General features: G+C 37.9%; 1 protein-coding gene across 4 annotated transcripts in view; it reads right to left on the reverse strand.

Annotated features, from left to right (window-relative positions):
* Positions 1-1,149: 1,149 nt before the first annotated feature.
* Positions 1,150-26,349, reverse strand: part of PPP6C (protein phosphatase 6 catalytic subunit) — a 43,589-nt gene continuing 18,389 nt past the window's right edge. The window contains exons 2-7 of one of the 4 annotated variants that reach the window (XM_055541129.1): positions 19,249-19,344; positions 9,480-9,545; positions 8,316-8,457; positions 5,344-5,423; positions 4,959-5,168; positions 1,150-3,844 (exon numbers count right to left, since the gene is read on the reverse strand). In XM_055541129.1, coding sequence (XP_055397104.1) covers positions 3,596-3,844; positions 4,959-5,168; positions 5,344-5,423; positions 8,316-8,457; positions 9,480-9,545; positions 19,249-19,344 — 843 coding nt within the window. In that variant the 3' untranslated portion in view covers positions 1,150-3,595. Of the gene's footprint in view, positions 3,863-4,958; positions 5,169-5,343; positions 5,424-8,315; positions 8,458-9,479; positions 9,546-19,248; positions 19,345-26,349 lie in introns of all 4 variants that reach the window. The other 3 variants (XM_055541128.1, XM_055541131.1, XM_055541130.1) reach the window with 3 other exon arrangements.

Raw genomic sequence — 26,349 nt, forward strand, 5'->3', positions numbered from 1 at the left:
CGAGAACAGTGGATCCCCAAGGACTGAGTGGAATACACTTATGTAATAAGTATTTCTGTTGACACACATGCAAAAAAAAATTCATAAACTTCATGCACTTTTGAATTAAGAAAACATCTGAATGATCCAAACCAGCATAAACTTACTATCACAAGGGTGAAAAAGGCACATATTCACTAAGTGATTAACAGGAAAACTAGTAAGAGGGGAACAGGTTCCTTCCCCAAGCATCCCCTGTGTTTGGTTTCATGCTAGGGGACTTTCCAAATGCTCCTGTTCGGTGTTTCACTACTGTATATTTCATCAGCATGACTTCACACGGTTTAACTACGCAAGTGAAAGAGTTGTGACGATCTCATGAAGCAGGGTTCTGGGCAGTGGATCCAGGACAGAACATTGAATGTTGCCTTTAAAGAACTGGGACACTTGCAGTCAAATGCAGAACAAGAAAAGTTTCACTTCTGTTTACTAGTCAAGCAACCAAGTAAAGGAATAAGCATTTTTTAAAACTGTGTTATATAAAATGCTAACTTCTTGTTGGGACATACTACAGACTGCATTAGATAAAATTTTTTGACAAACTTCCTATAATCTTTTTATTAATTTACACTGAGAGAATATAGCACCTTTCATCCAAAGAACTGAAGGTGCTTTACAAACATTGGCATTTAGAAAACAAGTACATTTAAAAATCTGGATTTTTGCTGTTAATCTCTTCCACTCCAGATATACAGTTTTTTGGAGGCTGATGGAAAGCAATTCTATTTGTGCAATAAAAGAGGCTCAGAGAGAGTTCAGATTTGCTTTCACAGTACAGGCATTTTCCAAAACCTGATGCTGGGCTTACAAAGCAAAAACACACAAATCTTAATGCAAAGAACAGTATTTCAAACCTTATTTCAAAAGCAAAACCCAGGGTTTAAGACATCAAAACCGTCCAACAGTTCTAGACATCCAGATGGAGTAGGAGCTGATGCAGGCTGCATATTAGAGATGTGCTCTTGATCCAGGCTTTTTAGGATCACACTCGAATAAACACATTTAAAATGGTGAGATTTTTCAGGAAAAAGCATTAACCGAGAAAAAGCTAGCCAAGAGCATATCAGAAAAATGAGGAAAGGGGAGTAATTGGCAATTAAAAGTAGACAGTTCTCACTAGAGCCTAGGACATTTTATTAGAAACCAAGTATATCATCGGCAAATAAAAATAGTTATTACCCCCATTAATACAACATAAGGGATTTTACATTCAGCCTAGACACAGGGAGTAACAGAGCCTCCTGCCTACAAATCTGTGACTTGCAAGTATTTTCCACCACATGATTACTCTAAATAGTACATAGCCCTTTTTATTAGAGGGATCCAAATATTCCTTTTAGGCTTACAAAGTCCAATACATTCACTCTCTCTTCCCTTTACATGTCTAATATTAAAAACTTTTTTTCATGCAAAAAGCCATTATTCAGTTGAAGAGAAAAAAATCAGGCAAAACAGAGATGGCAGTTAAGGAATGGACAGAAATATTGGCACATGCCCAACTAGTGACAAACAAATGCAGTACACCATGACTTAAAAATAAAAGTCACATTACACGGATAACTAAAACAACTACATCAATCTAAGCTAAGCAGTGTCAAATGTGAAGGGCTGAGGGCTACTGATTTTATTGGTACAACTTAAAAGCAGATGAGAGCAAGCACTTAAATACAATTTATGGTAACAGAAAAAAAAAAAAATACTGCAGAGAGCTATTCCAAGACCACACCAAGTTGTCTGCATCATTAATTTCCAGTGTTTCACAATTAGTAAAATACATAGCTACATATCCCTGTAAGATAAAAAATACCTTTCCCCCTGAATTACACTGGGGTCAGGGCAGTAACACAAAGCTACTGACCCAACAGTTCAAGTGTTTGCAGCAAATGTGTTAGTCACTTCTTTCTTGCAGCTGTACAGTTAAAAACTATACAAGGAGCTGTGTGGTTAAGGGGGTCAAAATTAAAACAGTATTGTGCTCATTTAATAAAGGAAAAGCCCTGATGAAAAATTATGTGCCAAGAAGCTTAGACTATAAAGATTTTTATTGCATTTTTAGGTAACCTGGAAGTTCTTATCCTGAATGGGAAAAAGTTGGTTTTCAAAACTACCTGAACAGATGCTAAAGTGCTTTATTAATTGGCTGGCTTCACAAAGATTTCCTGGAATGACAAAAAATTAATTATAGTAGTAAACGGATACCAACTATTTCACAAAATGGTTAATTCTAGTATCATTTATGACCAAAGTCATAAGAGACACTGGAACACTTGTCCTTATTAGGCGGACAGTTGCATATCAAGAACTAATCATCACAACCCTTTGGATATTCAAATTACTCGCACAAAGCCAAAACATGGTATCACAGACCTTTACAAAAAGGACAATTTGGGTTTTTTTTCTACACTTTAAAAAATCTGCTTCAGATTACAGTCCACAAATACAAGAGTCCTGACTTTTCAACCTTTCCAGTTGCAGTTAAAAAATGAACACTTTCTAAAAGTTAAGGTCAAGTGTTACAGCAAGAAAAGAATGATTCCCATTGAAAAGTACATATATTTTACTTAATGATACTCATGAGAGACTGTAAACTGGATTGATCACATTCTACTCAACTGGTATCAAATGAACATATCGGCATTACAAGTATTAAATGTTTTTCTATTACTAGAGAGGATATAAACCAAAACATTAATATGGCAGTTATTTATTTAGGCACAGTTTAGTGATTTTTTAAAAATAAATAGTACTGAATTTCAGTTGAAGTTTTAAACTTAATAGCCAAAGGGTCAAGAACTCTGATTAGGAAAAAAGAAAGAATAACTTTATAAGCTAACAACGTATGCTGTTTAAAATTTCTAACACTTTAACCTATCTGAGTTTTATTTAGGATTACTTTATTAAAAAATACAAGGAATCTGGAAAAAGATCAATACAATTATCTTAATGTACAAAGTCATAAGCTATAGCAGTTTTAAAACTAAAATTTAAAAACACAACAAAGGGCAGCCCTTTAGACCAATTTATTTTATATCCATTTAAAATATCATCCAACAAAGGACAATGAGTTTACAGCTGGGACGGTATACATAACTCGAGTCATTTGCAGTCCATCGTGCCCACTGGATAACAACTTTGCTGCTGAAATTTCTTAAAACTTACCAAACTAAAACAAAAGACTGAATAATACAAAAGGAAGAGTATTTCAGAGTAGTCTGTTCTGTCAATTGGCTTTTTAAAAAAGGAAACACATTCTGTTTCCCTCAGACCGGTAAATAAGCAAGAGCTACATGCAGCAGTGTGAGTATTAAGACATTTCTCAAGTCTTCTCAAATGAGTCCAAGGCGGGGATGGGATGGGGGAGAAAACTGATAGAAAAACATTGCTATAGACACCATAACAAACAATAAATTTAGATAATTTAAAATTAAAAAAAAAAGGCAAGAGGCAGCATTTCAGCAGCAAAGTGCTCAATAAAAAGTATATTGTAGAGGGTAATACACAAAAGTTGGGGTAAGAAGAGGACAGAAAAATGGGTCAGCAGGATGGGGCGAAGGCCTCAAAGGAAATACGGCGTCGTCGTTCTGGGAGGAATAACACGTTCTGAATCTGGAACTGCCCGGAATAACTTTGGTTCTCTTGTATTTACATCTTTGAAGACCATGATTGAAGCAATATTTCCACAACGATAGCAGTAATTAGGAGCAGACCATACTGTTACCAGCTTCTCATCAAACATAAATTTATAGCCTTCATGCACTAATTGATGTGCTCTGCAGATGAGTTTTAGGTTGTTGATATGAACAAACTGCAATTTAGAAAGGTTCTGTTAAGTAGCCAGCACATTTTTTAATAAATCAACCTACATATATAAGAAAATAAGCATTTAAATAAAGTATAAATCCTGTATCTACTAAAGCTCTCATGATTACAGAACCCATTTTACTGTTATTCCCCACTAACTTCCATAAGTTAGCCACTTTGGCCTGAATTATAGAAATAATCACATAATTAGACACAAATTTCTGAAAGAAAAGCATTCTGTAAGTACAATCATATATGAAGCAAAGTTTTTTATGGTTTAATAATAAATATATTACTATCAGTCTGCATCCCAGGTGGCGCTAGTGGCAAAGAATCTGCCTGCCAATGCAGGAGACACAAGAGACATGGGATCAGGAAGATGCCCTGGAGGAGGAAAATGGCAACCCACTCCAGTATTCTTGTCTGGGAAATCCCATGGACAGAGGAGCCTGACAAGCTATAGTCCATGGGGTTGGGGTTGCAAAGAGTAGGACACGACTGAGCACACACACATATTACTATCAATTTCGATCATTTACTGAGGCTTCAGTATGGCTCTTAAAAAATTTGGAAAGAGATTTATTATCCTTCTCTTGCAACTGAAAGAAACAGAGGCTCAGACAGGATAAATCTAGCTCTCTGACTCCATGCACTATGCTGGATTACTTCACCCTGTGTATGTGTGTGTATTTTTAAATGAAAATAGTTGAACCTCAAACAATCTGCCTATTCACAATAAACACACATAGCAAATCATTATTTTGTATACATAACTAATACAATGTTAAATGTCAATTATATCTCAATTAAAAAATATATATATACACCTAGAAATACATATTAAAAAGTTGCCTATCTTGCCCTTGTTATCTCATTACTTGCACTGTTTGAAAGAAAAGGAAAATTTATTTTACACATAGTACCAGCGGATGCTAAAGGAGGTGCTTTTATTACATGATCTCATTTAACCTTAAGGAAAGACATATGATAAACCAGACAACCACAGGCACCACAGTTTCAGTAAACTAGACTAGAAGTTTGGTATCTATATCAACCATAGTTCTTTACATATGCCATTAGCAACCAACAAACCACTTTTACAAAAATGTTGGCTTTACCTCATTTGTGACCTTTGCGCCAAAAAGCCAGCCTGCTCCTCGGGGACTGATTGCCCAAGTATCCACATCTTCAGGATCTGACCAAACCAGATCACAAAATGCTCCTTTATGGGGAATTTCCTGATTCCGTTCAATGGTTCGAATTTGATCCAGTGTTTTGATATCAGGAGATAAACCACCATGAACACACAAAATCTGCTCATCTATTAACTAGCAAAAAAAGATAAGAAAGAGTTGAATATATAACAATAAACTCAGTCATACCTAAATTCATCAATGAGTGCTAATGATATCAATATAATTGAGATGGCAATTAGATAAACATATGCAAAGTGTTACTGGCAGAAAAATACTTAAGCTTTTTAAAAGATTTACATAAACTTACAGCTGCTACTGTGAGCATGTCAAAAACTTTGGTACAGTATCTCCAGGCATTAGCATTTCCATATTTGGTTTGGCACTCATCTATGAGAGAAACAGAGTTCTCATTAATGAAGTTCTGAATATGCTGATAAAAATAAAGAATACAAGGGAGTTCCCTGGAGATCCAGTGGTTAGGACTCAGTGTTTTCACTGCTGTGGCCTGGGTTCAAGCCCTGGTTGGGGATCCTGCAAGCTGTGAGGCGCGGCCAAAAAGTAAATAAATGAAATAAAATAAAGAAAGGACATATCTAACACTAGGACAAGAGAACTTGTGCTTCAACTAGGATGGCAAGTTATGACACATATTTAGCCCTGGTAGATCCTCCATGGAGTCAGGAGACTAGTAGATAACCGGTCTAGGAAAGTGGTCCTACTTTTCATTCCAAAAGTGGCCCTAAGGAGCAGCTGAAATTATTGGTCAAATGCTATAATCAAGAAGAGCTAAATATCAATTTCACATAACCCAGAGCAAATGTTTTTGTCTTATCATTAATACTGGGAGTAGTTCCCTGGTGGTCAGGACTCCTTGTTTTCACTGCTAAGGGTGCAGTTTTGATCCCTGGTCAGAGAACTGGGTCCTACAGGCCACATGGTGTGGTTAAATAAATAAACTTTTAAAAAATTCTGGGCAATTCCATCAAACACAGTGACATATTTAATGTGACTACTTTATGCTAGCAGGATAACCAAACACATTAGAGGACCCTTAATCATAAGAACATGGGTAATCCCCTTTTCAACATTTCTCAGGCCTACGTTGCCTCTTGAGATCTTCTGCAGATTGTGCAACTACACACTTGAGTTCTAGTAAGTACCCTGGTAGTTATCACTAGGTCTTATATGTTTTCAGCTGAACATTCTCTCTGCTATCTACAACAGTTAATAGAGTTTATTAATCTCTTCTCTCAGTTAATACCAAGGAAGCTATGCTCTTTGGTTTCTTCCTTAATTTTGAAAACAAACAAACAAACAAACACATATCACTATTGTCCTAAGTACACTTGAAAATGATACTGTGGGGTACTGTCAACCCTCATAATTTTCTAAATTGTACCTTTACGTGGGGCAGGATCCTTACGTAAACGTCTCAGGAGACATCTCTAACACTGAGCACAGTTTACCAGTAGGGAATCGACTTGTCAATTTTTCACCCTGACACATAAGCAAAGCACTTGGTTCATAATAACTGCTAACTACAACCATGTTTATCAGGATGAACTGAAGGCCCAAGATAATAGCTATATGTGGACATTTTTACTTTAAAATCAGTACTAAGTTCCATGATGACTAAATCTATCTTCCTCCTGAGGAGCAGATGGGCTTCATCTTACTAAACAAAACCATCTACGAGCACTAGAGCACAGCCTGGGATCAAAAACATCCAGTACTAGATGCTGTGCTGCTGGTCATTTTCTGCAGTCAAGGCATCATGATTAAAATGTCCTCCTTCCTCTCCCCCTGTTACTCCTTTTGCCCTACAGTGATAATGCTGGTCAATTTCTGGGGTGTAAGTATATGCATAATAGTAATCTTGGACAGCTGCAGTCAGCTGCTTTCACTGAGCTAACATCATATTATATGTTATCCAAAATAGTGATTACTTTGTAAAAGCATCAATCAGTTTTATTCCAAATGGTATTTGGCATTTTGAGAATGTAAATAAAAAGTAACTTGTAGAAAGGAGATAAATATTAGCCATCTAACTTTTCAATTTCTATTAAGAAAGTTATATAAGTAACAAATTCTCAGGGAGTTCCCTGGTGGCCTAATAGTTAGGATTCCAGGCTTTCCCTGCCTGGCCTGGATTCAATCCCTGATTGGGGAACTAAGGTTCCCCCAAGAAACAAAGGGTGACCATAAATAAATAAATAACAATCAATTGTCAAAATTTCTCAGTTTAATAACTGAGAATGGCTGACAAAATGAGCAGTAAGAGAGTTCAATTTATCTTTACAATGACAGAAGATAATTCAAAATATAGTCTAAAACTAAATGGTTATGAGATTAATATTTTTAAATCTCTCAATATGTGCCTTAACTTTGCTCAAAGAAAATTCATATTAATATCTCAACAGTTCTATCTACCTCCTTCAAAGAGCTCCAAATCTCATTTTTAAAAGCTTTCAATCATACACAATTGTATAGAAGTAGCTATTTGGCTTTTAATGACTTGAGTTCCAGTATCCTCTGGAGGAAGTACACAGATTTACAGTGCATCCATACAGTGCATTACAGTGCAGCTAAGAAAACACCATTAATGAAGTGAAAAAGCTGGCCACAATATTAAAAAACCAAGTATGATCACATTTTAGCTTGATGTGTTGTACACATACACAGATATGTATACAAACACACACTGTATACAGAATAGGCTCTTATACTGAGTGTGCAAAACACTCCTTTTCAGCAGATTCTAAGGCCCCACCCCAAACGATCTACAGCAGCACCCAGCAGTCTACAGTTTTAACAAGTGCCCCAGATAATTCCAATGAGGTAAACTGAAGACTGCATTTTGAGGTACTGATCTAGAAAGACATACACCAAAAAGTTAAAAAGGGTTCTCTCAGACTGCTAGGTATAAAATAATAAGCTACAAGGATACACTGTACAACACAGGCAATATACCTAGTATTTTATAATAACTTTAAAAGGAGTATAATCTATAAAAATATTGAATCACTGTGTTGAACAGTTGAAACTAATGTTGTAAATCAACTACATACTTTAGTAAAAAAAGGAAAAAATAGAATGGTTCTCTCTACGCAGTCAGATTTTCAACTGATTGAGGGAAAAAATGGAGTTAAAAATGAGAGTGGAAAAAGATTATCTGTATTTTCTCATTTTACTATTAAAAGCACACGCATGACATATGTGGCCTTTTTTCCCCAAAGAGGAAGGTAAGACAATATTCAGTCAGAGAACAGAAAATCTTACCATAAAATCCATACACCTGTGTTATCTGTCTACTCTCATGATTTCCTCGCAAAAGTGTAATACGATCAGGCCATTTAGCCTTTAGTGCAAGAAGGTAAGTGAAGGTCTCCAAACTATAGTAACCTCGGTCTACAAAATCACCCTGTAAAGTAAAAATTTACAGTTACAAACAATATAATAGCAACATTTTTAAAAAATTATACCAAAGTGCACAAACTCAGAGACAGTACAAAATAGCAAAAATGAAGAGTCACACACTGAATTATTTGGAAATTGGGTTTTGACAAAAAATTGAAATGGAAGTACGTAAGCTATTCCTACTAAATGTTTGTGCTAGTTTTATGCTACCGGAGGCTTACAGCAACCTGCTGTGCAGTTCTCTCAAGGACTGTCCCTATAAAACCACCATTTTTTCAATTCTCTACTACCTACATTAATAAACGTTTGTAAAAAAAAAAAGTGTGAATCAAAAAACTTTAAATTTCAAAAATCTTTTTAACTGTATCAAAAGAGCTGTCAATTTGAAAATAGTTCTTTTTTTTTTTTAGAGCAAATATCCTAACAGTGTTCTACACTCAGCTTTGTATTTAACAACTGCATATAATGACATACTATCTACACTTCCCATTTATGTTTACTTGGGCCAATATTAGACCATAGGAAAACAGCTAAAAGAATAAGAAAGTAACCCAGAAATTTTCAGAAGGAAGGAAATTAACAGGACTCAAAAAAAATTAAACAGTAACATTTTATTCCAAAAAGAAAGCAAGTATCTACCTTAATAGTAAATGTGTATATTCTTCAATCCAAATTAATAACAGATGAAAATGAATACTCAAAAAAAATGACAAAATAACAGTAAATTGAAAATTCATGATTTAAACCTGAGGTTCCAAGCTATTTTTTTTTGTTTTTGCCTAACCATTACTGAAGGCTACAATCCAGTTCTAACTACACAGCAGTTTACAAAAATAATTATTCTCAACTAAAGGACACAGCAAAATGTAGCAAAGTATTGAATCACTTTTTCACATATTTAAATAGTGACTGTCATATGGCAATGAAAGTATTATCTACATGTAGTAAGACAGATCTCCATTTAAAATAAGTAGGTGAAAAAATGTAAAATAAAATAAGTAGTTGTTATCACTGGTGTTTACATACCATAAATATGTAGTTTGTGTCAGGAACCTGACCTCCAGTTCTGAATAGTTCACAAAGGTCATAAAACTATAAAAGAAAGGCAATATATGCTGATTACAAATTCCTGTGAAGGAGTAAAATATGAAACTGAGGCCAAACTGTGTAAAGAAGCAGTGAATTAAGACTTCAAATATGTACATTCATAAAAAGAAAGAAAGTGCAAACTAAACTACCAGGCACACAGCTTCCAAGCCTTAAAAAAAATGAAGCTCTCGGTTATCACTAAAGTCATTCCTAGCTCATCAGTGTCATGGCAAACCCCTCAAATTTCTTTCATGCATCTCCCCATCTATCACTAGAGAATTTGAAATCATGTATCAGTTACCTAACTGTCGAGAAGCTAACCCAATCATCTTGTCCCACATTCCGCATCTATTTTAAAGAGACAAACATTAAGGAAACAAGTGCATAAGAATTTCTTTCAAAGAATGAGTTTACATGACACTTCATCGTGTCCTACAGAGCAGATCAACCTACCTTCTTATACTCTGCTTTCAGAGATGTGTACCCTTAGGCTCTACAGCTGTGGAGAGTCTTCTCAATAATCAGTATATTTAAAAAAAAAAAAAAAAAAAGTATATTTCATCTTACTCTATTTGCCTGAAAATTTAACTGACAAAAATGTGTGCTTGATAACTTCAGTCAACTAGATTATCCTAATCTTATTTTCTAAAGAAATCATCACAGTTTTTCTGAAAAAGAATTTTGGATTAAAGGTATTGACTATACCAACTACTATTAATAATTTCCTTCACATCTACTGTTTACATTTGAAAGTAAAATTTACGTAGTAATATTACTTCTCACTTCCCACCTCATATATATGTATACATGTGTATATCACATATGCATAAACAACCACACACAATATAAGCCGTAAAAAATAAGTATATATGTTTATACACACACTTGGTGTATGTATGTGTATATGTAATACACACACACACACACGTGTGTGTGTGTCTTACTTTGGCCTAGTAATTCCACTTTTGTGACTATATCCTCAAAGGGAAAAAAAAAAAGGTGTGTAACATAAACAAAATGCATCATAGCACCATTTCTAATAAGAGAAGAAACAAGCTTCATGACCAACATAGAGGAATATTAGTAAGACCCAGACCTCACATAGTCATAAATAATGATTATAATGGAAATTATGTAGCAAAGTGCGACAGAATACAAAATTACACCTATAACTATACAATTTTACTCTGTAAAGTATTGAGTATGTACACACAAGTCTGAAAGGAAACATTTAAAAGTTTTATAAAATAGCTGCTTTTTTTTATTCAATATAAATTTATTTATTTTAATTGGAGGCTAATTACTTTACCATATTGTATTGGTTTTGCCATACATCAACATGAATCCGCCACGGGTGTACACGTGTTCCCCATCCTAAACCCCCCTCCTACCTCCCTCCCCATACCATCCCTCTGGGTCGTCCCAGTGCACCAGCCCCGAGGAGCATCCTGTATCCTGCATCAAACCTGGACTGGTGATTTGTTTTACATATGATATTATACATGTTTCAATGCCATTCTCCCAAATCATCCCACCTTCTCCCTCTCCCACAGAGTCCATAAGACTGTTTTATACATCTGTGTCTCTTTTGCTCTCTCACATACAGGGTTATCATTACCATCTTTCTAAATTCCATATATATGTGTTAGTATACTGTATTGGTGTTTTTCTTTCTGGCTTACTTCACTCTGTATAATAGACTCCAGTTTCATCCACCTCATTAGAACTGATTCAAATATATTCTTTTTAATGGCTGAGTAATACTCCATTGTGTATATGTACCATAGCTTTCTTATCCATTCATCTGCTGATGGACATCTAGGTTGCTTCCATGTCCTGGCTATTATAAACAGTGCTGCGATGAACACTGGGGTACACGTGTCTCTTTCAATTCTGGTTTCCTCGGTGTGTATGCCCAGCAGTGGGATTGCTGGGTCATATGGCAGTTCTATTTCCAGTTTTTTAAGGAATCTCCACACTGTTCTCCATAGTGGCTGTACTAGTTTGCATTCCCACCAACAGTGTAAGAGGGTTCCCTTTTCTCCACACCAATAGCTGCTTCTTTAAAAGTATTGTAGAAGAGTGAGTGTCCTTAGACGTTACTCTGGATGTCTGCAGCAACATGTTCTTGAACAAAAGCTTTGTAAGTTACCATTTAATTTATATATATTTAATGGATGACCAAAAATTCTGCTTCAGGGACCCATAGTTCCTACTCCACACTTAAAAGTGTTTTCCAAAATTCTTTAATATAATAAAGAGTTACTACAGTGAGTCAGAAAGAGAAATATAAATATTGTATTCTAATGCATATATATGGACTCTAGAAAACTGGTACTGAAGAATTTACTTAAACAGGGCAGCAGTGGAGAAACAGACCTAGAGAACAGACCTGTGGACTTGGGGAGGGGGGGTGAGGGGAGGCAAGGAGGGGCAAGGGGAGGGAGGCAGTGGGGGCGAGGAGGGGTGAGGGAGGGCGAGGGGAGGAGAAGGGGTGAGGGGGGGCGAGGGGAGAAGGGGGGGCAGGGGGGAGGCGGGGGGGGGCGAGGGGAGGAGAAGGGGTGAGGGGAGGCGAGGGGGAGCAAGGGGAGGGAGGTGAGGGCGGTGAGAGGGGGAGTAAGTGGGGGACGGGGGAGGGGCGAGGGGAGGAGACGGGGGCAAGGGGAGGAAGGGAGGGCGAGGGGAGGAGAGGGGGGCAAGGGGAGGCAGCAAGGGGAGGCAGGCGAGGGGAAGGGGGGGCGAGGGAAGGAGAGGGGGTGAGGGGGGGGCGAGGGGAGGGAGGCAAGGGGGAGATGGATGGAGAGAGTAACATGGAAACTTACAGTACCCTATGTAAAATAAGATACCCATGGGAATTTGCTGTATGGCTAAGAAACTCAAACAGGAGCTCTGTATCAACCTAGAGCAGTGGGATGGGGAGGGAGATGAGGGGGGGAGTTCAAAAGGGAGAGGATATATGTATACCTATGGCCGACAGGTTGAGGTTTGACAGAAAACAACAAAATTCTGTAAACCAATTATCCTTCAATTAAAAAAATTAAAAATATATATATAATAAAGAGTTACTAAAAACATATGGAGACAAATAACTGTCATACATTACTGGGAGCACATCTCATTATTTCACAAATAATTTCTACCATCTAGTGTATGCTTTTCATATCACACACACTCTATTAGTGTTCTTATTTTAAAACAAAACGAATCCTGAGATGTGGATTTTACCCCATTATTAGAGGCAAGGAAATAGTTGGCCAACTCAGTAGTTTTTAATTTTTTTGGTTTCAGGACCCAAGCATAGTCTTAAAAATTACAGGTCCTCAAAGGCTTTTGTTTTTACACTATATGAATCAGTATTAACCATATTAGAATTTTAAAGTGATCATTTGCTAATGTTTAAACCTCAAATATGCAGATGACACCACCCTTATGGCAGAAAGCGAAGAAGAACTAAAGAGCCTTTTGATGAAAGTGAAAGAGAGTGAAAAAGTTGGCTTAAAAATCAATATTCAGAAAACTAAAATCATAGCATCTGGTCCCATCACTTCATGGGAAATAGATGGGGAAACAGTGGAAACAATGGCAGACTTTATTTGTTTGGGGCTCCAAAATCACTGCAGATGGTGACTGCAGCCATGAAATTAAAAGACGCTTACTCCTTGGAAGGAAAGTTACAACCAACCTAGACAGCATATTGAAAAGCAGAGACATTACATTGCCAACAAAGGTCCATCTAGTCAAAGCTATGGTTTTTCCAGTAGTCATGTACGGATGTGAGAGTTGGACTATAAAGAAAGCTGAGCACCGAAGAATTGATGTGTTTGAACTGTGGTGTTGGAGAAGACTTCTGAGAGTCCTTTGGACTGCAAGGACAGCCAAGCAGTCCATCCTAAAAGAGATCAGTCCTGAGTGTTCATTGGAAGGACAGATGCTGAAGCTGAAACTCCAATACTTTGGCCATCTGATGCAAAGAGCTGACTCATTTGAAAAGACCCTGATGCTGGGAAAGATTGAAGGCGGGAGGAGAAGGGGACGACAGAGGATGAGATTGTTGGATGGCATCACTGACTCAATGGACATGGGTCTGAGTAAACTCCGGGAGTTGGTGATGGACAGGGAGGCCTGGCGTGCTGTGGTTCATGGGGTCACAAAGAGTCAGACATGACTGAGAGACTGAACTGAACTGAACTGAAATTCATTTTAAAAATCGGGGAGGGATGAATTAGGAGTTTTGGATTAACATATACATACTACTTTAAATAAAATAAACAGTGAGGACCTACTGTATAGCACAGAGAACTCTACTCAATATTCTGTAATAACCTATATGGAAAAAGAATGCATGTATGTATAACTGAATCAATTTGCTGTACATCTGAAACTAACATAACACTGTAAATCAACAATACCCCAAAATAAAAAATTAAATTAAAAAAAAATCAATAACTCACCAAGTAGCAACATACATATATTTTTAATGAAAAATAAACTGTCTCCCAAAGCAAAACATAACAAATTTATGAAAAGACTGGCACTGTTTTACATTTTTGCAAATCTCTTTAACGCCTGGCAAAAAAAGACCACAGCTTGGGTTCTCACAGCCTGCCTCTACAGCCAATCTGAATATTCAGTTCTGAATATTCACTGGAAGGACTGATGGTGAAGCTGAAACTCCAATACTTTGGCTACCTGATGCGAAGAACTGACTCATTTGAAAAGACCCTGATGCTGGGAAAAACTGAAGGTGGGAGGAGAAGGGGACGACAGAGGATGAGATGGTTGGATGGCATCACCAACTCAATGGACATGAGTTTGAGTAAATTCCAGGAGTTGGTGATGGACAAGGAGGCCTGGTGTGCTGCAGTTCATGGGGTTGAAAAGAGTCAGACACGACTGAGCGACTGAACTGAAATGAAGAGCCAATCTGTTGGGATATGCTGTTTAAAGTATACAAAGAAAATCCAGCTTCATACAGGTATGTGTTACAAAAGGGAGAAGAATTTTAATAACCTTTAGAGATAATGGTACATATTTTTCTTCTAATAAATCAAAACTGAACAACTGGTCTCTTCTCAAACTGTGTCAGATAGGCTGGTCTAACATTTTGAGTGAGTAATACACTCTGGTTATTTGGAAAATGAAAAATAGTATTTCTTTATAATCATTAAAAAAATATTTGTTAATATTATCACTCGTCTCATCAGAAAAGTCTTTTAGGTATCAGAAGCTAGGAGCTTCATGGTGGTGAATTCAAATTTTCTAAAATTCCAATTATTTTCTAGAAAACTCAAATTCTGGCATCAGCAACAAATACTATCAATTGTTCCTCTTAAAGTGACTGGCTCACTTCATTCACTTTTGCAAAATAGTTGCCAAATACTCAGAGTTTGTTATTCATTCTCTCAAGTAAAAATAGCATTCCATTAAAAAGAAAAAAAAAGAGGCTATTTCAGATGGAGATACAAAACTGCAAAAGTAATCTTCTTTTGAGAAAACCATTTTTCTTTGACATGCAGCAGATGTGCTTTATGTGCTTCGTACTTCATCACAGGGGCTGTTCAAAAGATGTATCTACTCAATGGTTAAGAGTTACTGTTAATTAATATTACTAGTTCATCAAGGACATTCTTAAATGATACTGGCACTTTATTTTACTGTAAATACATGCATGCCGGTGAAGAATGCAAGGACAACCAGCATAGGCTTGGTGGCACTCCCTGGATCAGGGAGGCACCAGCAGTTTTACCCTCAGTTGATTTTGTGCCATCTTACAGACCCTCAAAGGTCGACATAGCTAAAGAACTGAAGAGCTAGCTGAAGTGGATTCTTAAACAGCTGTTATGTACCCAGGCAGGACTTAAACCAAGCTGTCTGTCACTGAAGTCTACAACCTCCTCACTAGATTATACTGTTTCAATGCTTCCTGGCAGTGTAGGAATGCCAACACTTTTCATGAGTTTATTTATAGTCATAATCCAATCTTGCAATTCCAGAACTGGCCTAAGGGGAAGACAACTGTACAAGTCCCAAAAGACACATCTTACATTTGACTTGATTCTACAGACATTTAGAAGCTTCTCAAGACCTATGCTTTCGATGAGCAATTGTTTTAAAGGGTCAAGTACAAGAGAAACACTATTCAGTTTGGTGGCAGTCTTAACATGGACTGGGAGTTCCCTGGTTGCCTAGTGGTTAGGATTCTGAGCCTTCACTGATGTGGCCCAGGTTCAAATACCGGTCTGGGAAGTGACAGCAGATGGGTGAGCAAACTGTGCAGGCAAAAATAATAATAATAGTAACATGGCCTATTGGGCACCTATATGAGTTTCAAATCTCAGCTCTGTCCCTTAGTAGCTATGTGAATTTAGGCTAATTCCTCAATTCTTCAGTCTCAGTCCTTCTCCACAAAATGATCCAATCTCATGGAACCCTTAAAAAAAAAAAACTGACATGGAATTTATGAGAAAGCATAATTTATTTATCTCAAAATTTATTAATCTCAAAACACAAGATAAATGAAAGCAAGAGTTGTACATTTGACTGAAGGATAAGAAAGCCTACTTCAGCGATCAATGCAAAGAAATAGAGGAAAACAACAGAATGGGAGAGACTAGAGATCTCTTCAAGGACATCAGAGATACCAAAGGAACATTTCATGCAAAGATGGGCTCGATAAAGGACAGAAATAGTATGGACCTAACAGAAGCAGAAGATATTAAGAAGAGATGGCAAGAATACACAGAAGAACTGTACAAAAAAGATCTTCACGACCCAGATATTCACGATGGTGTAATAACTCACCTAGAGCCAGACATCCTGGAATGTGAAGTCAAGTGGGCCTTAGAAAGCATCACTACGAACAAAGCTAGTGGAGGTGATGGAATTCCAGTTGAGCTATTCCAAATCCTGAAGGATGATGCTGTGAAAAGTGCTGCACTCAATATGCCAGCACATGTGGAAAACTCAGCAGTGGCCACAGGACTGGAAAAGGTCAGTTTTCATTCCAATCCCAAAGAAAGGCAATGCCAAAGAATGCTCAAAATACCGCACAATTGCACTCATCTCACACGCTAATAAAGTAATGCTCAAAATTCTCCAAGCCAGGCTTCAGCAATACGTGAACCATGAACTTCCTGATGTTCAAGCAGGTTTTAGAAAAGGCAGAGGAACCGGAGATCAAATTGACAACATCCGCTGGATCATAGAAAAAGCAAGAGAGTTCCAGAAAAACATCTATTTCTGCTTTATTGACTATGCCAAAGCCTTTGACTGTGTGGATCACAAGAAACTGTGGAAAATTCTGAAAGAGATGGGAATACCAGACCACCTGACCTGCCTCTTGAGAAATATGTATGCAGGTCAGGAAGCAACAGTTAGAACTGGACATGGAACAACAGACTGGTTCCAAATAGGAAAAGGAGTTCGTCAAGGCTGTATGTTGTCACCCTGTTTATTTAACTTCTATGTAGAGTACATCATGAGAAACGCTGGACTGGAAGAAGCACAAGCTGGAATCAAGATTGCCGGGAGAAATATCAATAACCTCAGATATGCAGATGACACCACCCTGCAGAAAGTGAAGAGGAACTCAAAAGCCTCTTGATGAAAGTGAAAGTGGAGAGTGAAAAAGTGGGCTTAAAGCTCAACATTCAGAAAACGAAGATCATGGCATCCGGTCCCATCAATTCATGGGAAATAGATGGGGAAACAGTGGAAACAGTGTCAGACTTTATTTTTCTGGGCTCCAAGATCACTGCAGATGGTGACTGCAGCCATGAAATTAAAAGACGCTTACTCCTTGGAAGGAAAGGTATGACCAACCTAGATAGCATATTCAAAAGCAGAGACATTACTTTGCCAACAAAGGTTCATCTAGTCAAGGCTATGGTTTTTCCAGTGGTCATGTATGGATGTGAGAGTTGGACTGTGAAGAAGGCTGAGCACCGAAGAATTGATGCTTTTGAACTGTGGTGTTGGAGAAGACTCTTGAGAGTCCCTTGGACTGCAAGGAGATCCAGCCAGTCCATTCTGAAGGAGATCAGCCCTGGGATCTCTTTGGAGGGAATGATGCTGAAGCTGAAACTGCAGTACTTTGGCCACCTCATGCAAAGAGTTGACTCATTGGAAAAGACTCTGATGCTGGGAGGGATTGGGGGCAGGAGGAGAAGGGGACGACAGAGGATGAGATGGCTGGATGGCATCACTGACTCGATGGACGTGAGTCTGAGTGAACTCCGGGAGTTGGTGATGGACAGGGAGGCCTGGCGTGCTGCGATTCATGGGGTCGCAAAGAGTCGGACACGACTGAGCGACTGATCTGATCTGATATATATTACAGAAGTATAAATTTATTAATTAATTTTAGTAGTATGCAGTTGTCTCTACCTTCCGGACCTTTGATCCGGATGACTGTAATTCATATGCTGAAAAGTCCTTGGGGAATTTCCTGGTGGTCCAGTGGTCAGGACTCTGCACTTTCACCGCTGATTGAATCTGAGGGCAGACTTAATCTCTGGTCTGGAACTAAGATCCCACGACCTATGCAGTGCAGCCAAACACAGGTAACCCCTCAATTTTAATATTATAATCAAAGGAAAACACTGCTTGGTTTATTCCAACTTTTACAAATATGTTAAAGGCACTGCCTATATTAATACCTTTATGTTAGCAAAATAGAAATGTTTATTATACTTTAGCAGAGAAGTAACACAGAAATCAAGAAATATGCTCCTAATGGTTTACTTTAGAGAACAAGAATTTTAACAAATCAAATATGGCATAATGGGGTTTCTATTTAGAAGCTGGTAACATGCAGATGTCAGTTACTATAACCTCAAACATCCAGAGAATAGATTGAAAAACCCAACTCAATCACAAATAATCTATACACCTTTCTGCTCCTTTAGGCAGTCATAGTTAAGGTCATGTTGGCATTCATAAATCCAACGTTGTTCACAATATATTATTATTATAATTATTATTATGTCACAATATATTAGCCCCAACTCCACTGCATGCATAAAGCAGGCTATGAGTGTTTTGTTCAGCTTTCATTACCCAGGAAAAAAGAAAAAAAAACTCCACAAATACACAGTTTCCTAATCAGGCTAAACACTGACAGTAAGAGTCTAAAAATGAGGTGTACCCCTCTTTTCAATGCTCTGAAACGCTTAAAAACAAAATCCAAGCAGATGAAAAGGTGAGCTGTCTTTCTCATTCCATTCTAGCAGAGAACTGCTGTGAAATCATGCACCAATAGTTTTTCTGAACAGTTGTTAATTCTCATTCCCACTAAGGAAATGATGAATTTTCAATAAAATATGACATTAAGTGAACAGAATGAATACAACAGCAATGCGTAGAATGAATAGAAAATTAGTGCCCCAAACCAAAGCATCTCCTATCAACCATAACTATGAGCAGTCAGTCTGTAGTTATTTTCTATCTCCTCTTGTCCACAGAACAATAATGCTTCACTCAGTTCACTTCCTAAGTGTGATTTCAACAAAGTCCATGAATAATTTGACTACTGCTTTTATTCAGTTTAACAGTAACCAGAATCATCAGTGTCACACAGACTGAGGCATCCTAGCCAACCACTAGCTGCTCCTTTTTTTTTTTTTCAATATTTTACAGCACAAGTGGAAACACACATGCACTACGGACAGACGGTACAAAAGCTAAAACTCTGCTCATGAAATTTTACCTGTCCATGTATGTCTCCACACACTGTTACTGGTGTTGATACTGGCTGGACATTTGACTCTTCCAACAGGAGGTCACAAACGTAGTCACATAGCCGCTGTAAGAAGAGAAAATAAAATGCAACCTTTTACTACAACATTAAAGCTGAAGACCAAGTGCAGAAAAGACAAGAACTAACACGTGTAATAACTCAACATTCAAAAAACTAAGATCATGGCATCTGGTCCATCACTTCATGGCAAATAGATGGGGAAACAATGGAGACAGTGAGAGACTTTATTTTCTTGGGCTCCAAAATCACTGCAGATGGTGACTGCAGCCATGAAATTAAAAGATGCTCGCACTTTGGGAGAAAAGCTATGACAACCCTGACAGTGTATTAAAAAGCAGAGACATTACTCTGCTGACAAAGGTCTGTATAGTCAAAGCTATGGTTTTTCCAGTAGTCATATATGGATGTGAGAATTGGATCATAAAGAAAGGTGAGCAGCAAAGAACTGATGCTTTTGAACTGTTGTGCTGAACAAGACTCTTGGGAGTCCCTTGGACTGCAAGGAGATCAAACCAGTCAATCCTAAAGGAAATCAATCCTGAATATTCATTGGAGAGACTGACGTTGAAGCTGAAGCTCCAGCACTTTGGCTACCTGAAATAAAGGGCCGACTTCTTAGAAAAGTCCTTGATGCTGAGAAAGATTGAAGGCAGGAGAAGGGGACGACAGAGGACGAGATGGTTGGATGGCATCACCGACTCAATGGATATGAGTTTGAGCAAGTTCCAAGAGATAGTGAAGGACAGGGAAGCCTGGTGTACTGTAGTCTATGGGATCGCAAAGAATCAGACACGACTGAGCAACTGAACAAAATACATGTATTGTTTCACAGAAAAGGAAACCACTCTACGATGACTCTGGGATTTGATCTGTCAGCTTTCACCTTCCTCTCACAATGCCTATTCCAAAATGCAAACTCCCTGGATACACAGGTTCAGTTCAGTTCAGTTCAATTGCTCAGCTACACAGGTAGCTAGAAGACAGACAGCTTTGCAAGGAACTGTCGGCTGATGTTTTTCACACACACACACACACACACACACACAAGTAAAAGTCAATCATTTTAAAAGGAAAAGGTCTTTATCTGCTCATTTCTTAAGTAAATTACAAACCATGCATGTAGCAAATATGATCCAGCAATTGCACTCTTGGCAATGAAAATTTATGATCACATAAAAACCTGTACACAGAAGTCCACAGAAGCTTAATTCATGACAGCCAAAAACCGGAAATAAATCAGATGTCCTTCCACAATGACTAGTTAAGTTATAGTACATTCACACAATGGAATACTATTCAGAAATAGAAGGAAACAAACTATTGACACATGACAATCTGGATAAATTTCAAGGGAATTATGCTCAGTGGGGCGGGGGCGGGGGGGGGGGACCCTACCCCACAATGTTACATACTGTATGACTCCATTTATGTAACATTCTTGAAATTAAAAAATTTACAGAAATGGAGACCAAATTGATTGACTGCCAAGGGTCTAGGAGTTAGGAGCAACAGGAGGGAAGTGGGTACAGTTATAAAAAGGACAACACATGGACTCCTTGGGGTGACGGAACTGTCTTAAAGGTAGTATTGGATATGAGACTATAGATATAGTAAGACTGCAAAAAACACAATTAAGTACAAGTAAAACTGGAGAATGATGAACAAGATCGTGGGGTGTATCAATGTCAATATCTTGGTTATGATATCTGTTCTACAAGATGTTACTACCAGGGACAACTGGATAAAGGGAGACTTCCTGGTGGTCCAAGGGCTGGGACTCCGCACTCCCAAACGCACGGTGTAGGCGCCTGGGTTCGATCCCTGGCGGGGGACTGGATCCCACATGCTGCAACTAAGAGTTCACATGCCACAACTGAAAACCACACAGCCAAATATATAAATCATCTTAAAAAATAACTGGAAAAAGGGTACATGGGATCTTTTGGTATTATTTCTTACAAATGCATATAAATCTACAATTATTTCAAAATAAAAAGGTTAACTAAAATTAATTATAAAATATAAATCTAAAATTGAAGAGTCACTCTACCTTTCAAAAAGAGCTCTAAATGTCTGCATTTTAAAAATATTTGTCCTCTGAAAGCACTCAAACCAAAAGATTTCACAGAAGGAAAACAATTCTAACAATAGTTCTCTAGAGAAGGAAGGGTACAGTCTGCTGTGTGAAGAGAACTGGAGGGGGAACCTCCTTCCATCTGAGACCAGTTAATACTAGTCAGACGCTGTATTAAAATTAAAATCTCACAAAATTAGATTTTAAGAAGGTAAGCCAAGAAAGAACAAATTAAACTACACAAACATAATGAAATGATTTTAAACATTAATTATGGAATCTAAATGCTATGACTTACTTAAATATAGCAGAGGCACACTTTAACAGTTACAGCCACAGTACTTTACATTGTTCAAAATAAAAAGAGTCATTCTTATTCCTAGGATAAGTTCTGACCTTCAAATAGCACCTCAAAGGAAAGATCTTCCTTTTGGCCTGGAGTCCTGGCCCTGGAGTAGCGAGCTCTTTCTTGTGCTGAATTTCCTACAAACCTCAAGGCTTCAATAAACAGTCCTTAGTCTTGACATATAATCTATTCATTATTCATAACAGGAAAAGATACGGATGAAAAGTCCTTCAGTTCTATTTTGCATTTGTTTAAAAAAAAAAAACAAAACTCAGCTTTTTCCTCCCCATGTAGGGAGAATTTCAGTTCTTCCCTACTGTGTGAATCTGTCTAAGTCTCCTTTCCTAGTTACACGGAACACTCATATTTCTGACACTTCTGGTCACCAAATGTATGGAGGTTTTTTCCTCCCTACAATATGCAATTCTCTGTAACATCAGCTGGGTATCCTACAATTTAACTCAACTCTGACACTATTTATTAGAGATAGTGTCAGATCTCACAGGTTAAGAGTTCAGTTCCACAAGACTGCCCTTCTCAACTCCCCAACAAACATACACACACACTTCAGACACCAGTTGTAAGCCCAGGTTATATCACCTGCACTTTTAACCAACCAGCTATATATCAGAGGTTCCAAAGACCTCCTCCGTGAGTTTGAATATTTGCTAGGGCAGCTCACAGAACTCAGGGAAGTTTATCAGCTTATTAAAGGATGTGATAAAAGGATACAAATGAACATCTAGATGGAAGAATGTGCAGGGCAAGGTATAGGGAGAAGATGGAGACAATCGATCCTTCACTGTCACCACAGCTCTGCCTTTACTAGAATGTCATGTCGTTGGAATCATACCTATGTTGCCTTTTCAGGTTGGCATCTTGCACAAAGTAATATGCAATTAAGCTTCCTTCCTGTCTTTTCATGGCTTGATCATTTCTTCTTAGTGCTGAATAACATTCCATTGTCTCAATGTACCAGTGTATCCATTCATCTACTGAATGATACCTTGGTTGCTATCAAATTTGGGCAATTATGAATAATGCTGCCATAAACATCTGTGTATAGGTTTTGTAGTGGACATGTTTTCAGTCCATTTGGATAAACACCAAGAAGCATGACTGATACAACATATGTAAGGGTGTTTAGCCTGGTAAAGTGAAAGTAAAAGTCGCTCAGTTGTGTCTGACTCTTTGTGACCCCATGGACTTTTCCATGGAATTCTCCAGGCCAGAATACTAGAGTGGGTAGCCTTTCCCTTCTCCAGGGGATCTTCCCAACCCAAGAATCAAACCCAGGTCTCCCACATTGCAGGCAGATTCTTTCCCAGCTAAGCCACAAGGGAAGCCCAAGAATACAGGAGTGGGTAGCCTATCCCCTCTCCAGCAGATCTTCCCAACCCAGGAATTGAACAGGGGTCTCCTGCATTGCAGGCAGATTCTTTACCAGCTGAGCTAGCAGCTATCAGTGAAGCCCAAGTGACAAAAGGTCTTCCAGAGCGGCTCCTCGAGCCTACATCGCCATCAACAACCAGTGACCGCCCCTGCTTCCGCCAGTGTGGCAGTGTCACAGCTGTGCTGCAGCATGACCCTGCTATTTTAACTTGCATTTCCCTAATGACATGTGATATTGAGTTATTGAGCACCTTTCATATGCTTATCTGTATTCTATATATTTTCTTTGGTGAGGTACCTGTTCAGGTCTTTGGCCCATTTTTAATAAGGTTTAATAGGGTTTTTGTTTTCGTTCTGTTGAATTTATCGGATACGTCTTTCACAAATATATTCTCCCAGTTCGTGGCTCACGTTCTCATTCTCTTGACAGTGTCTTTTGCAAACCAAAGTTTTGATTTTAGAAAGCCCAGTGCTTCTCAATTATGTTTTCGTAAGTAGATTGTTTTCATTTGTTTGGGTTTGGTTACAGTGATGAGGAACTAGGAATTTGAGGGGTCTTTTTAACAATTTCATTGAGATATAAATCACATATCATAAAATTTGCCCCTTTACTGTGTAAAATTCAATGGTTTTTAGCATATTCGCTGTTAAGCAACCATCATCATAATCAATTTTAGAATATTTTGATCACCCCAAAAAGATCACCAATGTACTCAATAGCATGCATCCCTCAATTCCCATAACTTCATCTGCTATGTCTATGGATCTGTGAATTCTGGACATCTGGAAACGGGGCCTTTTGTAACTGGCTTCTTTCACTTAATATATGTTTTTAAAGTTCAGCCACATTGTAATATGCATTATTTCTTTGTTCTTTTTTATAGCTGAATAATATTCCATTGTATGTGTTTATCACATTTTGCTTATCTATCCATCAGTTGCTGGACATGTGGGTTGTTGCCACTATTTGGCTATAAGAACTTGATTTTGACACAGTAAGTCTGTGATGCCTATCAGACCTCAAGGTACCTAAGACATGCTTTAAACAGCTGATCAAATGAGTCCTGTTTTCAAGGAAAAGTATCCAAACTAGAGAGACCAATCTGGAGACTGTGAGAAAATATACAGTTCAAGTCATGAGACTAGAAGAGACAACTAAAGTGGCTGCTTATAAACAGACAAAGGGTAAGTTCAAACAAACATGAGTCCTAATACCTCCCACAGAAGTTAGCGGGGGGAAGGGGGAACCAGCAAAAGAGACTGGTTGATGAGGTACAAAGGAAACCACGTGAGTGTGGTATTATGGAAGTCCTGTGAGGAAAACATTTCAAAAGCGGAGTGATCAACTATGTTCAGTGCTAATGGAAGGTCAAATTTTGAAGAAACAGAGTAGGGCCAAGAGGGAAAACTCCTTTATTCCTAAATCAACAAGTACCAATTGGAGAATATCATACACAAGTAATACCATGGCATAGTTCAGAGGTCAAGGGCACCCTCTACTTTTTACTACTTATTACTTAGCCTACTGTCTGTTACTTAGCTGTATAACCCTGCTAATTTACTTGATCTCTCTGTACCTCAGTTTCCTTGTCCACAAAACAGAAATACCAACCGGGGGATATTCTAAGGATTAAATAAGCCAGTGCATGCAAAAAACGCTATGGAGCTTTACATACACAGAGTCATATACAAAATCTACTACATAAAAGCATACACTGAATTATAAAGTATGAGTTAGAAGAACATATATCAAACCCGAAATAGCAGTTGCTGGAGATGTCAAACAAAAGGAATTCCACCTTCATCTTTAGTTATTTCACTTTTTTAAAAAGCCTGAAAGGGACTTCCCTGGTGGTCCAGTGGCTAAGCCTCCATGCCCCGAAAGTGGTGGGCCCAGGTCTGATCCCTGGTCAGGGAACTAGCTCCCACGTACTGCAACTAGGAGTCTGATGCTGCAACTGAAGAAGACCCGGTGTGCTGCAACTAAGGCCTGGCACAGCTAAATACATCAAATAAATATTTTTTTTTTAAGGATAAAAAAATGTAAAAAGTGTGAAAAAAATTTATCCTTGGTGGAAGGAAACAGGTATATTGTAGGTTATCCTTCATATTTTCCTGTGGATACTACATTTCTTTTGCAAAAAACTTAATGTTATTTTGAAACTAGAAAACAGCCTTGGAGTATTAATCAGCCATTAAAAAGAATACATTTGAATCAGTTCTAATGAGGTGGATGAAACTGGAGCCTATTATACAGAGTGAAGTAAGCCAGAAAGAAAAACACCAATACAGTATACTAACACATATATATGGAATTTAGAAAGATGGTAACAATAACCCTGTATACGAGACAGCAAATGAGACACTGATGTATAGGACAGTCTTTTGGACTCTGTGGGAGAGGGAGAGGGTGGGATGATTTGGGAGAATGGCATTGAAATATGTATAATATCATATATGAAACGAGTCACCAGTCCAGGTTCGATGCACGATACTGGATGCTTGGGGCTGGTGCACTGGGACGACCCAGAGGGATGGTATGGGGAGGGAGGAGGTTGGAAGGTTCAGGATGGGGAACACATGTATACCTGTGGTGGATTCATTTCGATATATGGCCAAACCAATACAATATTGTAAAGTTAAAAAATAAAATAAAATAAAAAAAAAGAAAACAGCCTTAATTGAAAAAATGCAGAATAACATATATGCTACCTCCTTTATTAAAGCAAAATATATATAGTATACACACACATAAATACACACACTTGCTTATATTTACTTGTCATGCCTAAACTGTTGTTTCTGGAAGGATCCATAAGAATCCTTATACTGGCTATCCAATATGAGGAAGGGAACTGGGTGACTGGGTGGTAGGAGGCAAGAATGGGAGGAAGATGTAACTTTTATATAGTCTTTTACACTGTTTAAGTTTGGAACCATATCAATGTATTATCTATACAAAAAAAATTGTTAAAAATATGTTACCAGGAAGAACAATATTTTCAACAGAGGGTGCTAAGACAACTGGATTTCCACAAAAGAATGAAGCTGGATCCCTACCTCACATCATATACAAAAATTAACTCAAAATGGATCAATGACATAAATATAAATGCTAAGAACTATTAAACTCTTAGGAAAAAGCATAGGGATAAATCTTTATGATCCTGGATTTAAGCATGAGCAATAAAAGAAAAAATGTAACTTCATCAAAATAAAAAAATTGTGTGCATCAAAG

This window comes from Bubalus kerabau, chromosome 11 (assembly GCF_029407905.1).
Source record: "Bubalus kerabau isolate K-KA32 ecotype Philippines breed swamp buffalo chromosome 11, PCC_UOA_SB_1v2, whole genome shotgun sequence".
NCBI classification, from domain to species: domain Eukaryota; kingdom Metazoa; phylum Chordata; class Mammalia; order Artiodactyla; family Bovidae; genus Bubalus; species Bubalus kerabau.